The sequence below is a fragment of the Thunnus albacares genome, chromosome 9 (genome assembly GCF_914725855.1).
Source record: "Thunnus albacares chromosome 9, fThuAlb1.1, whole genome shotgun sequence".
Taxonomy (NCBI): domain Eukaryota; kingdom Metazoa; phylum Chordata; class Actinopteri; order Scombriformes; family Scombridae; genus Thunnus; species Thunnus albacares.
Genome location: NC_058114.1, coordinates 16,575,882 through 16,590,059, shown reverse-complemented (window position 1 = coordinate 16,590,059; position 14,178 = coordinate 16,575,882). Strand labels below are relative to the sequence as shown.

At 42.1% G+C, this 14,178-nt stretch overlaps 1 protein-coding gene across 5 annotated transcripts in view; it reads left to right on the top strand.

Annotated features, from left to right (window-relative positions):
- Window positions 1-13,923, top strand: part of opa1 (OPA1 mitochondrial dynamin like GTPase) — a 37,860-nt gene extending 23,937 nt beyond the window's left edge. For all 5 annotated transcript variants that reach the window (XM_044361114.1, XM_044361112.1, XM_044361111.1 and 2 more), the window contains 2 exons: window positions 11,482-11,555; window positions 11,701-13,923. In XM_044361114.1, the coding sequence (XP_044217049.1) occupies window positions 11,482-11,546 (65 nt within the window). In that variant the 3' untranslated portion in view covers window positions 11,547-11,555; window positions 11,701-13,923. The remainder of the gene's footprint in view (window positions 1-11,481; window positions 11,556-11,700) is intronic.
- The last annotated feature ends 255 nt before the right edge of the window (window positions 13,924-14,178 follow it).

Genomic DNA, 14,178 nt, shown 5'->3' with positions numbered 1-14,178 from the left:
GCATTGCAGTTAAAGTGAGTGTCTTTGCAACATCAACGCCAACCTGTTATTACTGTTATTATTATTATCCTCTTATTCATTTTTATGTGTCAGTATGGTTATTCAAATTAGCAGTAGAAACACTTGATAGGAGCCACACACACTTCTTTCCAGTCATGCAATTCTCCTGTCTATCTGTCTAGCAACCTCACTGAATGCATTATAAAATCATCTTCCCTCAGAGCTGTTGTTCCCTCCCCTCATTTTCCACACTGTTTAAAGACAGCAGGTCAGATCGCCTCAGGCCCAAACTACGACCTGACCCACAGGTCAGCCAGCTAATAGCACAGGCTACTTGATCCAGCAAGCTTTCTTTCTCCCTCTCCATCGGTTTAAGTCTCTCTGTCACTGTTTTCACTGTCAAAATCCTGTCCAGTTGACCCTATCCCTCTCTTCCTTTACTGTCCCATGACAGAGGGGGAGAGAGAACAAGAGGGAAAGTAGAGAACAGACCTCACCTTAACCTGGCAGCCTCTCCTATGAGCACATGAGGTAAAATAGGAAGAGATAGGAGACGGGAGAAAGGATAAACACACTTAACAAAGGCAGAAATGTGCTCCCAGGGGCAGTCTGCTGTTAAGCTCTATTTGCCCCTACTCGCAGACAGGCCCAGCATTGCTCAGGTTACAAATACAGGTCAGGTGTGTGCGTCAACGAATGAGAGTGTGAAAGCAGCGCTAATCAGTGGCACAATGTACATTGCAAAGAGGTGTGTGTGTGTGTGTGTGTATGTATGTGTGTGTGCGCGCGCGTGTATGTGTGTGTGTCTGTGTCAGCGTGTGCGAGACCAGCTGTATGGCACAGTGCCGTCTCTGGAGCAAAGCCCAGGCCTAATGTGCAAGCACAGGCCTCTTAAGAGACCACTGGGATGTTGCTTGGCTGCTTCATTGCCCCTCATAGAAATTGTGTTTTGTGTGTGTGTGTTGTACTGGAAAAAGTACTGTGGTGCCGGATTTTGGAAAGTGCACTATACCGGAGGGTTTCCAGAATTACTACTCCATTATGAAGTGTTAGATATCATGTTTAATATTGTGAGCTTCTAGAGATGTAACACTTGTGGATATAAATCATGACTGCACCATTTTCCAGCAACTTTTGTGTCGGCAAGATATTTCATATGGGACATCTGTCATTTGTGGTGTATAGACCCCGTTTTTTTGAAGAAGCTGTTGGTGGGATTTATTGGTTATGTTAACTTTAAATTATGGCACTTATGACATGCCTAACCATTTTTGTATTCCCACAGTATTAGTTTTGAGTTAAAACTGCATTACCCTGATGGTGTGTGCATACAATATTCTTATTTCTCTGTCAGCAGTGACTAACAGTCATCCACCTTTACTCTTCTGTCACATGAATTGGCCGCTCCTGAAGGGGGAAGAAATGGTTCTTGGCTGTCACTCCCCTCTTGGTAGCTGTTGATCTGACTTGTCAAATTGATGAAGAGTATGTGTTCAGTGCACTGGCAACACACTATGTTTCTTACTTCAGCTCTTCTCTTCTGTGTTAACTTGAGATTAAAACCTTGTCAACTTGGTCATGAGACAGATGTTGTGAGAGACGGAGTGTGTGTTTATGTGTGTGTGGCAAGTAGCCGTTTCTCGGTTCTGCAAAGGCCTAGTTTAGTGTTTTGGATCAAATAAACCAGGGTCGATTATTTTGATTTTTTTAGATTATTACATTAACTGCCACAGTAACCATAAAACCCCATTCGTGAAATCATTTCTCATCGAGTTTCTCAATGAGCTCGATGCCAAAGTATTTATGTTCTACAATCATATTAAACCTGATCACAACCTGATCACAAAAGAGATTATGATAATTATTGTAAACTATATCTGAGGGTCTTAAACATGTTTTTCCCCCCAATACACTAAGTGATAATTAAAGGCTAATAAGAGCATCTTTCAGCGTAGGACAGCTGAAATTTCTCAATAGCTAATTGAACACGATCAACAACATGAATAGTATTGTCCACTCAAAGATGTGTTTTAGTCATTTTATTTAGGGTGAAGGTTGAGAAAGGTGTAAGTTTCCCTGTAGCGCACTAGAAGTAAATCATTATACATTGTTTTCATTTTCAGACACCAAAATTGCACTTAATTAGCATCACACCTTACTTGCTGGCACATTTTCCATGTTTTGGGACGGCTGGTATGAACAGCTGGCTACCAAACACCCTCGTACAACAAGTTTGCTGTCTTAACTGTAGGCTTTTTGCCACTGATGATGATGTGGAAAATTATGGATTTCAACTTTTTATATGAAGGGTATTTGAGGGTTAAAGTATTTAAGTTGTCAACAGTTGGTGCGCTTAAGAACAGTGATAATGTGTTAAGTGTTCGCATGTTTGCGCACGCAGTCACTTTCTCCTCTTCCTTTTGTGGAAGCAGAATACAATAAGGCTCTGGTTGTCTGGGCTTGCTCACCGGAATGCCCTCTCAGCCTCACGCTCACTTCGTTTCCTTTCATCTCCTCCCCCGCCCCCCCCCCCCCTCCTCCTCCTTTTGAGCAGCTACCTCCAGTGTGATTAGTGGGCGCTCAATGAGAAGTGCTCCTCTGTTCTCTTCTGCTGTAAGGGATGACGTATCGTCTTAAGGTGTTGTGTGCACATGTGCCTGCGTTCAGGGAGGAGAGCAGCAGAAGCTATCAGCAAGTTGTGTCTGCTCTTGCACATATCTTATAGTTGGCTGTGCCACTCGAGTTTTGTGCCTCGATAATCATGTTTTTTTTTTTTTGTTTTAATAGCCGCAAGATTTGAAACAATAGTTATTCTGTTTGAGTTATTTCAGTTTCATTGTACTGTACAGCTTGTTTACAAATCAGAAATGCAGTCTGTCCTCCCAGGCATCCTGAGCATAATTTTCTCAGCTCGATATCAGGTTAATCATCTGCCCTGACTCTCTGTGATCACTTATTTTGTGTTTGAGTATAGCCAAACATGTTTTTTTTATGACAGAATAGGTTTCAGACAGCTAATTGTCTGTGTTGACATACAATTTGAGTGAATACAGAAAGCTGGCTTCTTAACATTGCTACTAGATGTTAGTCCCTGAGACATGGTTCCTGCCTTTTGGAACGTTGGGGAAGTTTTGTGCTTAGTGCCACGGTTTGATAGTAGGCAGGCTGTCTGCTCTTTGTTTTGTTGGGGGCTGTTGCCCTTACATATACTGTTTCTTCATTTCATCCTCTGTTGTTTTGTTTCTCCATCCACACTTGTCTTATTCTACTTTTCTCGCCTCTCTTGCATTGTCTTGCTTCTTAGCCCCTCATTCCTCGGCTCCTGTTTTTTTCTTTTGCTGCTTTAAGCCATGCTGGTGGCATGGCTCTAGGGATGGCAATGGTTGGTTGGTCCACCACTTCCAGACTGAAACATCTCAACAAGTGGATAGATTTCTATGAAATTCAGTACAGACATTCCCAGACAGTGAATCATTATTGGTGATCCCCTGACCTTTGAGGTTGACATTTATGTTTTTTAGTAAAATATCTCAACATCTGTCGGATGGAGTGCCTTGAAATTTGGTACAGACACTCATGCCCCCCTCAGGATAACATATAAAAACTTTGGCGATACCATGTCTTTTCAGATAGCGTCACCATCAGGTCAAACTGTTGTTCATTACTTTGATCAGATATCTGCAAAACTAATGACATTCCCATCAGCCTCAGTAATTGTTTGTGTTTTGTGCTAATTAGCCAAAGTTAGCATGCTAACATGATAAACTAAGATGGTGAACAAGGTGGACAGTGTACCTCCTTAACATCAGCATGTTAGCATGCTGAAAGCACCACTGTGTCTAAGAGCAACCTCACAGAGTCTTTAGCATGGCTGTCCACTCTTAGCCTTATATCCACCTTTCTTGCTCTTTCTATAATATTCACTCTCACTCTTCCTGACCACAATCTTCATTGCCTCTGAATTAAATAGACATTAGTTTAGCAGTATGGTGTGTGAGTGTGGCTCTGTGAGGCTTAGTAGTATTACAGTCCAAGTTTGTTTTTTCCCACGGAGGAGTAAACCTCAGGCGGCAGAGTTGCTGCCAAATGATCCATTTTCTTCATGGGAGCATCAAGTATACAAACAGTAAATCCACAGTTGTCATAATGCTGGCAAAGATAAAGCTGCTCCTCCTGTGTTTTATCCAATCTTGTCGGGTTAATGTTGTGTGAAAGCGACTTCTAAAAAACTAACACCGCTTCTCTATTCCACACTTAAACAGCTTAATTATCCTCAATTATCATCTGTAAGGATTTAGAAATGTAAACATTTTTGTGACAGTTTTCTTTGTGTTGAGTGTCCCCTATTAGATTAGTGAAGAACGAGGTTAATAGAGTATGAAAGACAATTTTCTCATCATATCTCGTCTACTACAGCAGGCTTCCTGCCCCTAACTGATCAGGTCAGGTTCGTTAGCTCTCTGCAAGCTGGTATTCGGCCAAAGATCATTTGTGAGGGAAGAAACTCCACCCTGTAACACCAGTACAATTGTGAGTGATACGTCTTCTCTAATAAAACAATCTAGCTGATCAGGTAACATCCGTTTCTCCCAATTGTGTCGGATACAGATTTAATCTACATTTAGGAAAATAAAAGCATCCAATCAGACTCAGTATTGGCAGATACTCAATACTGAAGTACTCTGTTCAGGATCTGGGCCAAAAAGTCTTGATTTGGACATGGCTAGTTAACACTGAAAGGATACTTTAAAATTAAGATGACATTTCTCATGACCAGTTGTGATGCACTGATGCTGTAACACAATCTACAATCAGATAAAGTAAACTGAAAGACAGCATGTAGGCGCAAACACGGGAAAGAAACTCGTAGTAGACTATGAAAACCAGAAAAATGAGCTGTGTATTCTAGATGACAACCAATCAAGAGGCGATGAGGGAAGTGGTGATGAGGAAATAAAAATATGAAGGAGGATGTAGAGTCATCTTTTAATCTCCTTAGAGAGCGAGAGAGACAGCAAGTGTGGGAAAAAAGGAAAGAGAAGGTGGTGTGTGATGGGAAGGGAACTGTAGCAAGGCTTTCCAGCGCAGTTTGGCCACCAGAGACCCATTCCCACTGATCCTCTTGTCATTCTCTCACACACACACACACAAAGATCTGACATCAGGTGCTGCTTGGGATGAAGTAATAGGAAAACCATACACTCCTTCCCTGCAAGATTGTTGAAAAAATGCACCCTTTTAAATTAATTTTGTCTCATTAGGAAAAATATTCAAAATATGTGGGAATGACATATGAAGCAGTTCAAAGTCTGATGTTTAGATGGATTCAATTTGTTGCCTTTTGTTGTCATTTTTAAGAAGGGCAAAAATATAAAATGTTTTTCCCTCATACCATTGTGTGGGTGATGCACAGACTTGCTCTGGACTTGTTGCAGCAAAATGACCCAGTCATACTAATAAATATAACAAAATCAAGTCCTTAGGTGCTGGAAATCTCAAAATGTAATGCAGGCTCTCTTGTACTGTTTGTGTAAGTATGCATCTGTTTTTAAGGATTTCGTTCTTAGGTATGAATTTAATTTAGATCCGCAAATTTTTAAGAATCAAAATACCTGTGTCACTTTTTGTGTGTTCAACCGACTGTAACAGCATGAATGCCTTTGAGGAGAGACAGTCTTAAAGAGTGTGCCATTATCCCAGCTGGTATAATTTATTGCATCTCGCCCGTCTCTATGACGATGAAATTCTCTCTCATCTTCTCAGCCTTGTATTTGCAAGTAAAACACCTGTAGTCCAGCCTTTGGGCCCGAACAGGCTTTTTTCTGGAGGCTCAAAGGAATTCCAGGTGCGTTTGCTGTCTTCTCAGAGTTATGTAAATGTGAAGGTGTGTGGGGTCCAGAGCAGCTGGAGACATGTATTCCCCCGAGGGGGCGAAAAGGAGAGCTGGACAGTTTTATCTCTGTTGTCTTATTTGATCGGATGGTTTGGGGCTCAGCGCTGTGGTAAGAAGGGACTGAGACAAATTGATTAAAAACTGATTCTTTACATTTAGGTCTTGATATCAGCGAGGTTGGGTTTGTATCTCCATTTTCATGGCTGCAAGATTCCTGCGCGTGGCACCTGTTGATATGCAGCTGTGTGTGAATCTAGTATTTGTAAACTTGGGGGTGAGCATGTTTCCTTGCTTTTGCTCACACCTGTGGCTGATTCAGCAGAGGGGAGTTTCTCTTAGGGATTATAACAGGATCTCTGTTAAAACCAGGCTTGTCATCCTCACATCCCCAGGCCCATGTGGCTACTGATGATTGATTGCCACTTAGCCTCAGCACAGAGCTCCATTTGAGTGCAAAAGGTGAGTCTTGAAAAACTTAAGACCTCTGACCAGCTCTGATTTACACCATGAGTCATAAGCAGACTTACTGTCTAAGACCTGTTCGTTTTAAAGAAAGGAAGTAATGGTGACAGTTTACTGCTGTGTTTGGATGAAAAATTCCAGTTAGACTTTCTCCTTCTGTTGTATTAGTATCTGTTCTATCAGTTAAACCCATGAAGCCCAGAGCTAAATCCACAATCTCCCAAATTTTGTCACCCGCTAACTCCATCTTTACAACCCCCTGCACTAAAAATCTTTTATGTCTGGCCCTTCAAAGGCACAAGCAATGCTTGTCAATAAAACCTGCACCATAGAGACTAAAAACAGTCATCACCTGGTGCTTTCAAAGGATTTTTCCCTGCATTTTGCTGTTTTTGTTTAGTCTGCCCTCTGGCTGACCCCAAGCTTTGACCTGTTCAGACCTACGCATGTCTCTCCCCAGGTTGGGCTGTCTCTCCCAGGCATCTGTTTTCTAAATAAGAGCTGCGAGCGCACGGGGCTGATTCATTGCTCTGTCACTGACACGGCGTTTGGGCCGCTGACATCCCCGCTCTCCCTGTGTCCATGTCTCTCATGGCCCACTTTTTATAGTGTGACAATCCAGGTTTAGTGACAAATCAAGCAGCATGCCGAGGGAAAAAAAGGCTTTTCTGTTTGTTACATTAAGAGATCGGCTTTCAAAGAAGGAAACAGCAGAGCATTCAACTGTTCAGAGTCCCCACCTACACTGTGACCTTGGCAGTCACAAGATATAAAAAGTTTCTTCATAAACGATGACAGGTTGGGACAGGAACCAAATACTTTTTCTCTAGTGACCACGCTGTGAACTGCTGCTCTGTTGTCGGTAGAAAAACTTCAGAGCCGTACGCTAAAGTAGCCTCAACCTTGGCGCCACACTTCATCTGTTGAAATCTCTCTGTTGCCACTTTTTCATAACAACCACCTTTTCTTAACGCTTCCCTTTCACATCCAGCGAAGAAGAGTGGCCATCTCCCATAGGAAGAGGATTAGTTTATTTTCTCTGGCTCGCAGTAAGTTGCGGGCCTCCCTGTCCTCTCCCTCTCATCTTTTTCTCTCCTCTGTGTTGGCTACTTGTCCAGCAGGGCCGTGCAGTTTCACAGTCTAATTACAGGTCAATTAAAGGCTTTCTGGCTCAGCTCTCCTTCTGCCAGCGTTTCGGCCGCAGCAGGCTTAGGGGACTCTACAGAGTGAGAGTGAATGAGATATCATTTCATGTGGAGATCAGCCGAGAGAAGGCCTTGAAAGAGGGGATTGGGGGGAAAGGCTTTCCTCTCTTTCTCTCAACGGGCGAGAGTCCCTCCACCCTCTGCAACTCACACAACACCCAGCATTTTAAAGAAGGGGCCTCTGGGATAGAGGCCAGAGGATTATGGGAATATTCATGACCAGATAAAGGGGTGAGCGGTTGAATGACTGTGTTTTGCAGCTCATCTCTTAGGTAAACAGGAGTCTAAATGGAGTTTTAGATCGCTACTCCCACTGCTCATAAGGAACAGGCAGTGGTGACTCTGTCCACTGTTTTTTTGTTGCATTTCCACAGGACGGTGAAAAGAAAGCCTTGTTGTGGTCTTTTCTTCCTCTCGCTGGTGGCAAACAGATGGTGCCGGGGAAATAAATATCAGTTTCTCACAGTTTTTATCCACAGAATATTGGCTTTTCTAAAAGACGCCATTCACCATCACCCGTGGCCTCCTGGGCTCCTGAAAGCTGCTGAGGGCTCATTTTAAAGTCATTAAGCATCCCGCTGTAAGGGAGCGGGTAATGGATTTAGCTGTTCTGATCTATGCCATCTTATCCCGAAAAACGTCATGGTGGAACTCTGGTTGTGCAGCTAGCCAGGATAAAGCAATCAGGATAGATGGCTGGGCATTTTATCAACATTGTGACACACAAAGAGGACCGAGGAGGTTTTGTGGGCCAGCTCCTACCAGCGTTTGTGGTCATCTGAAAGCTGCTCGACATCTTCTCAGATTCACACTCAAAATTCTTCCACACTATGCTTGAAACTCTTCGGCAGTTTAACAGTCAGATATACCTTCCTCAGGAGTCGGTGGAGGAGAAATGAATGTTGCTCAGAATATGCTGGATGTGTAAACAAGCAAGTTTGTGGCAACTTTTCTATATCAGTCTTACTGTCAACAACTCTCACGTGCAGAGCTAATCCAGCAATGAACTCATCCTCCTTTTAACTATCGTGCATGTGTCCAAAGCCTGATATATCATATCCCTCTGTGCCGTAGACCTCTGTTGTCCAAAAACTATTAAAAACACATCCTTGAGGACCGCTGCACTGGCTGACATGTTCGTCATCCATGAAAAGGTGGTTACCGTAACTTGTTTAGAAACAGCTCTAAAGAGTTAAAACTGTTCTTGGACAACAACGGAGGTCTAAGGCACAGAGGAATACAATATATCAGGCTTTGGATACATTCACAATACTTTTAAGTAGATTAATTCATTGTTAGTTTGGCTCTGCACATGACATTTGTTGACAGTAAGAAAAATATAGAAAATCACCAGCCAAATCCTTTAAAAGGTGATAAGTCAGTGTTGTTTTTACAGCCTGTTGAATATATTTTTACTTGATTTACATAATATCGTCAGTCTGATTATCCAAATTGTAATTTCACTACCTCCTGTGTGTACGACATCTGTTTAGTTTGTTACGAGCTCTTCTTCACCAAATTGAGGGTATAAGGTCATCTGAAGCCTTTGTTTGTTTGTTTGTTTTTAACTATATAAATAAAATTGACTTGATTTGACCATACATGAGGTGTCCTGTACAAAGATAGTTTTGCGCTTCGCTCCTCTGAAGCACAGGATCAATGATGGGTTTTCCGTTTCCTCAACAGCAGGTGTTGAGCAGAAGAATGATTTTCAACCTCCTCAGAAGCCGATCCGAGGATTCAAACCTGCATCTCTTCTAGTCACAAGCCCTCCTAATCTAACTTTTAGACCACCGCTACCCTCAGTAATCTAGCAGAGCCTGCCGTCTCTGCCCGACTGTTGGCAGGATCCTCAATGTTTGACCCTAGTTAAGCAGTCTGCGTTTGAAACACCGAGGCTCCACAGAGCACCTTATCGTCAGCCACATCTAAACCCAGTTAAGCTTTGAAGCTTGAGCCAGGGGATTTCCCATGTTTTGATGATCTGACAGTCAGTGCCCTCCTTCCCTTACACCAACCAAAACGCCACCTCCACTCTCTTTTTTCATCAGGTCGGACAGATGTTGGTAATCCTGCTCTGATTGGCTTGGATTGAGTCATGTTGTCCTGTGGTCAGGGCACACAGCCCACGCGGCTTACTTTGTCAGTTGCCTTTGAGCTGTGCCCTGCGGTGGGCTGCGTGCTGGAATGGCGTAACTCAGGGTTATGTTTCATTCAACCCCACACCTGCTGCAGTGACTTGTCAGCGTGCCCCACTACAGGCCCCTTTAATGCCTCCATTAGGTGTTGTAATCTCCTCCTAACGCCCTGCCATTTTGCCTGAGTGTGTTAAGAGTATCAAAGGCCGGGGAATTTTCTTTTTTTTCCTTTTTTTGCCACCTGCCAGCGGTGAGTGTGTGTAGGAAGGTGAAAAGAAGCGGAGGTGGCATGACTGTACAGCTCTTGCTGTGTATTCAGGACTTTGGGGTGGTTGTGTCTGTGTGTCTTTCAGGGTCGAACGTTTCTGTCTGTCAATCAGCTTTTCTCAGTTCTGCCAACCAGTGTGTGTATGTGTGTGTGTCGGCTCTTCTCATGTTATCCAGCACTTCTCAGCTCTGCTAGTGTTTCAGGACATGTGTGGGGGTGTGCCTGCATCTCTCCTAACAACCGTGTGCTTTTCATCCATCAGGAAAAGGATACCTCAGCGGCCGTGCTCCCATCAAAGGGGCTGCACACAAGCCCCCCTGAGTACGATATTTAGTTTCACTCTAAAGCACGCACGTAGTTATCACCTTTGTGCCGACCTGAAATGGACACTTGGAATGGACAGTGTTGCTCTGAGGTCCAAACCGTAATAATTTATCTCCCCTGACACACAAGTCTTTTTTTTTTTTAAAGCTGTGTTTTCATAGGGCCTTCTCATAGGAAAACAATCGACAATAGGTTGCCTATGGATCTCGTGTGGCTGATTGATCAAGATAGAGCATTGCTAGTTTGTTCTTCAGAGCTGGTGTTTGAGTTTGTGCTTGGGGGAGATCCAGACAGATTAGCAAAGGGTGACAGGGAAGCTGAGAGCCAGCCAGGCCTGGAGGTGCAGCTGGCATTGCGAGCCGTGGCTTCCTTTTCTCCGAGTTGGCCCACAGACTTCCTTCAGCCACTGTTTAATCAGCGATTAAGACTGCTTTAGATGGCTCGCTCATCTCGTGTGACAGTACATGTCGGGTGGAAGGATTGCTCGTCTTATGCGGTCTCCGGACAATAGAAGTGTAATCATGAAAAGAAGTGACTGACTGTTTTTCCAGTAGATTTCCCTCTTTCATGTGAAATGTTGTTGTTATGGTATCTCCTTCTGTCCATTAGCAATGTGCCCGGGAGGTACATACCATGAAAAAGGGGAGGGTGGGAGCTTTGATGCGGTCTATGCTAACTGGGAAAGGGTATACAAGCCTTCATCATCACATGTGTGTGAAGGAGGTCTGCCTTGAGGTTCGGTTGTCACTGTCAGAGGGGACCATCTGGTGTTTTGGAGAAAAATGTGAGAGAATTTCTACCTGCAGAAATACACTGCAGGGATGACAATTTTGTTGAATATTTACTCTGTATACAGACAACAGATTTATAACCAGGTACACATCCTGTCACTTGATTTAGTTTGTTTCCTGACATTTCATTTCCCTCGCTCACTTTTCCCAGAGCCCAAGATTTTTTTTTTTTTTCTTTTTCCCGTTTGTCCAACAGTCCAGAAAATTTGAAGTTTACACAAACAAAGAAAGGCAGCAAATCTTGTTGAGTTCTTGGCATGTTCTTTTCTTGAAAACGACTTAATCAATTGGAAATCTTGCAGATGAATTATCTGTTGACATGATTTCAGCTCTAGGATTGTTTTTTTTTGTATCAATATTTGTGTATTTATTGTTTCTTTCTTTGTGTGCTTCCTTGCAGAGAAAGTTCGTGAGATCCAGGAGAAACTTGAAGCCTTCATAGAAGCTCTTCACAAGGAGAAATAAGAGAAGCAGGTATTTGTCTCTGTATCGTAAATCTTACCAGTTACCTGCACCGTAGCGATAGTCAGTGGTGCAGCAAACATCTACAAACTAACGTGACTCAATGCGTGCAGTGTTTTATCTGATCTGTTGTTCCTCCTCCCTTTTTTCTTTACAGAACCACTGAAAGTAAATTTATGGATCACAGCAGAGAAATGCACTGAACAAAGATAACTAAATCTGTATATGACCATCATCACCCCCTGGCCCTGCCCCACCACCCGCCTGATTTTAATACCCACGGCTTGGCTCCTTGTCCCCCTTGAACAGTGAAAGATGGACCAGAAGGATAAGATGGAGGAACAGTTTTCAGGCTTTCTCTTGGATTTTCTATTTTTATTTTTTTATGTTTATGTTTTGCTTTTTTTTTCTTCTTGCAAACTGTCCCGATGTCAAGAGGGGGACTTCTGCACAGGAGCCCAAACACAGTCAGATCCGGAGGAAAACGAGAAGCTCGCACAGCATTGTCAGACATCTGACCACTCATTTTAAATAAATGAGTACTGTGTACATGTTTATCTCCTCAGTTGTTTGCTTTTTGTTTGTTTTTTTGGTTGGTGTCTGTGTATACATGATCATACAAGTGTGTGTGTGTGTGTACAGAGAGACACCATCGGCACTGTTCCCGATGGGTGTAAAAAGCCTTGAATTTCATACCTTTGTCTCGCTTGGTGCTCCTAAAATATGCCATGTTACCCTAACTCTGTTAAAATTTGCCTCTATTTAACATCAGGTCTTTTTAGTTGCACTTAGGATCCAGAGCACTTATGTTATCCCTCCCAGCTGCAGCTGCATTCTACATTTAATGTACATGAACTGTACCTTTAATGAGACTGTGTGCAGTTTCAGCAGATGTTCTCACCTTAATTCTCTAATCTTAATTCAATATTCAGCTTCAACACTCTCCCTTGGATCACCAACAGGATCAACTCTGAAACAGCTGTTGGAAAGAATATTATACATAGATTTATTTCTTATTATTTTGCTCTATTGGGGTTTATCAGACAAATACTGTGTTCCATTTAGATGCGCCTGCCAAATTCACATAATGCCCCTGGTCATACCTCTAACTCACCCTTTGTTTCTGTCTTCGTTTGTGTTTAATGTGTGCTTTTCCATTATCACATAGGTCTTTATGTACATTTAAATTTCGTCTCCACTTTCTATGTTTCAACTGACAGATAATTTTACAAATTGCTCAAAATATATTAAAATGTCCCTCTTAATAAGTTGAAAATGTAATAAGGCATAAGCGTGCTTCTGGATAATTTAGACACATTATTACATTAAGTGCTGCAGTTTTTTTAACTTAATGCATTCCAACATGCAATGTATTACATTATCTGTAGTTATTAGCATTTAATGCATTAATAGTTAACATTAGGTAAAAATCATTGCCATTTATTATAATAACGGTTCTAAATATATGATCAACCAAATTAGACTTACATTTTATTCGAATTTGAAAGTTTATTACAGTATCTGTCAGTTGATGCACTTCACTTCTCTACCTTGCGCCTGAGCGTGTGTCTTGATCTAGTCCGAGTTCGGTCCGGTCACACAGTATCAGGCAGGTCATCGTCATGTGTTCCCACCAGGTTTTTATGTCATTTTTGGCACGACAGGTTCTTATTTATTTATGTACCTGTGGTGACACAGCACAGACCCACTTGTACTCATCCACTTCTCCTCTCTTCATCTTGTATTTAAATCAACATTAAGATCTTAGGCTTCTGTCAGGGGTGAGATGAAAAAAACCACAAATACAAGGAAAGTAGTTATCTCACTTTGTAAATTAATAGCAATTCAAAGAAGGAAAATGTACGCTTCTCTGAACTCACTTATTCTTCTACTAGTCACTTTCCAGGGCCAGATGTTTCTCTATCTTGTGCTTTCCTCCTCGTTATCTTAAATTCGCTCTCAGAACTACACTTTCATCTCCATCATTTGGACCATTCTGACTCTTCCCATCACCCGTGTAGACATCCACTCACTCTTCCTAGTGTGAAAACTGTCTGATATTTGACTGAAAGAGCGCGAGAGACTGTGTTTACTCCATTCATTCATTCATATGTGTATATGGGTATATATAAATAATATGCCGTGCATTCTTGTACAGGTAAAGTTAATGGGAAGTCATGGAGCTACTATCATGTACAGCACGTGTAAGCAGAGTGAGCCACTTGTGTAACAGAAAATCAGTGAGTTGGTTCAAAAAAATGTTTTATGTTGTAGAAGTAATGTTTGCATGGTGTACCCCATCAGATGTGCTTTATTTATTAAATTTGTGTTTAAAAGAAAGTGAAAATAAAATTGACATAAATAAAAATGATCTTTTTCATGACGTGTCAACCTGTCCAGTCAGTGTTATCCTAAAATGCTGCCCACCTAAAAAAAAAACAAAAAAAAAACATCTAACTAAATGTTAGCAGTTTCAGCCAAGAGTAGCTGTTGTTCCACCACTTTGGTCCTGACTGAAATATAACAATTATTGGATGGATTGAAGTTTTGTACAGACATTCATTTTTCCCAGAGGATGAATCCTACCGACTTTGGTGATCCCCCAACTTTTTACGTAGTGCTACCATGAAGTTGA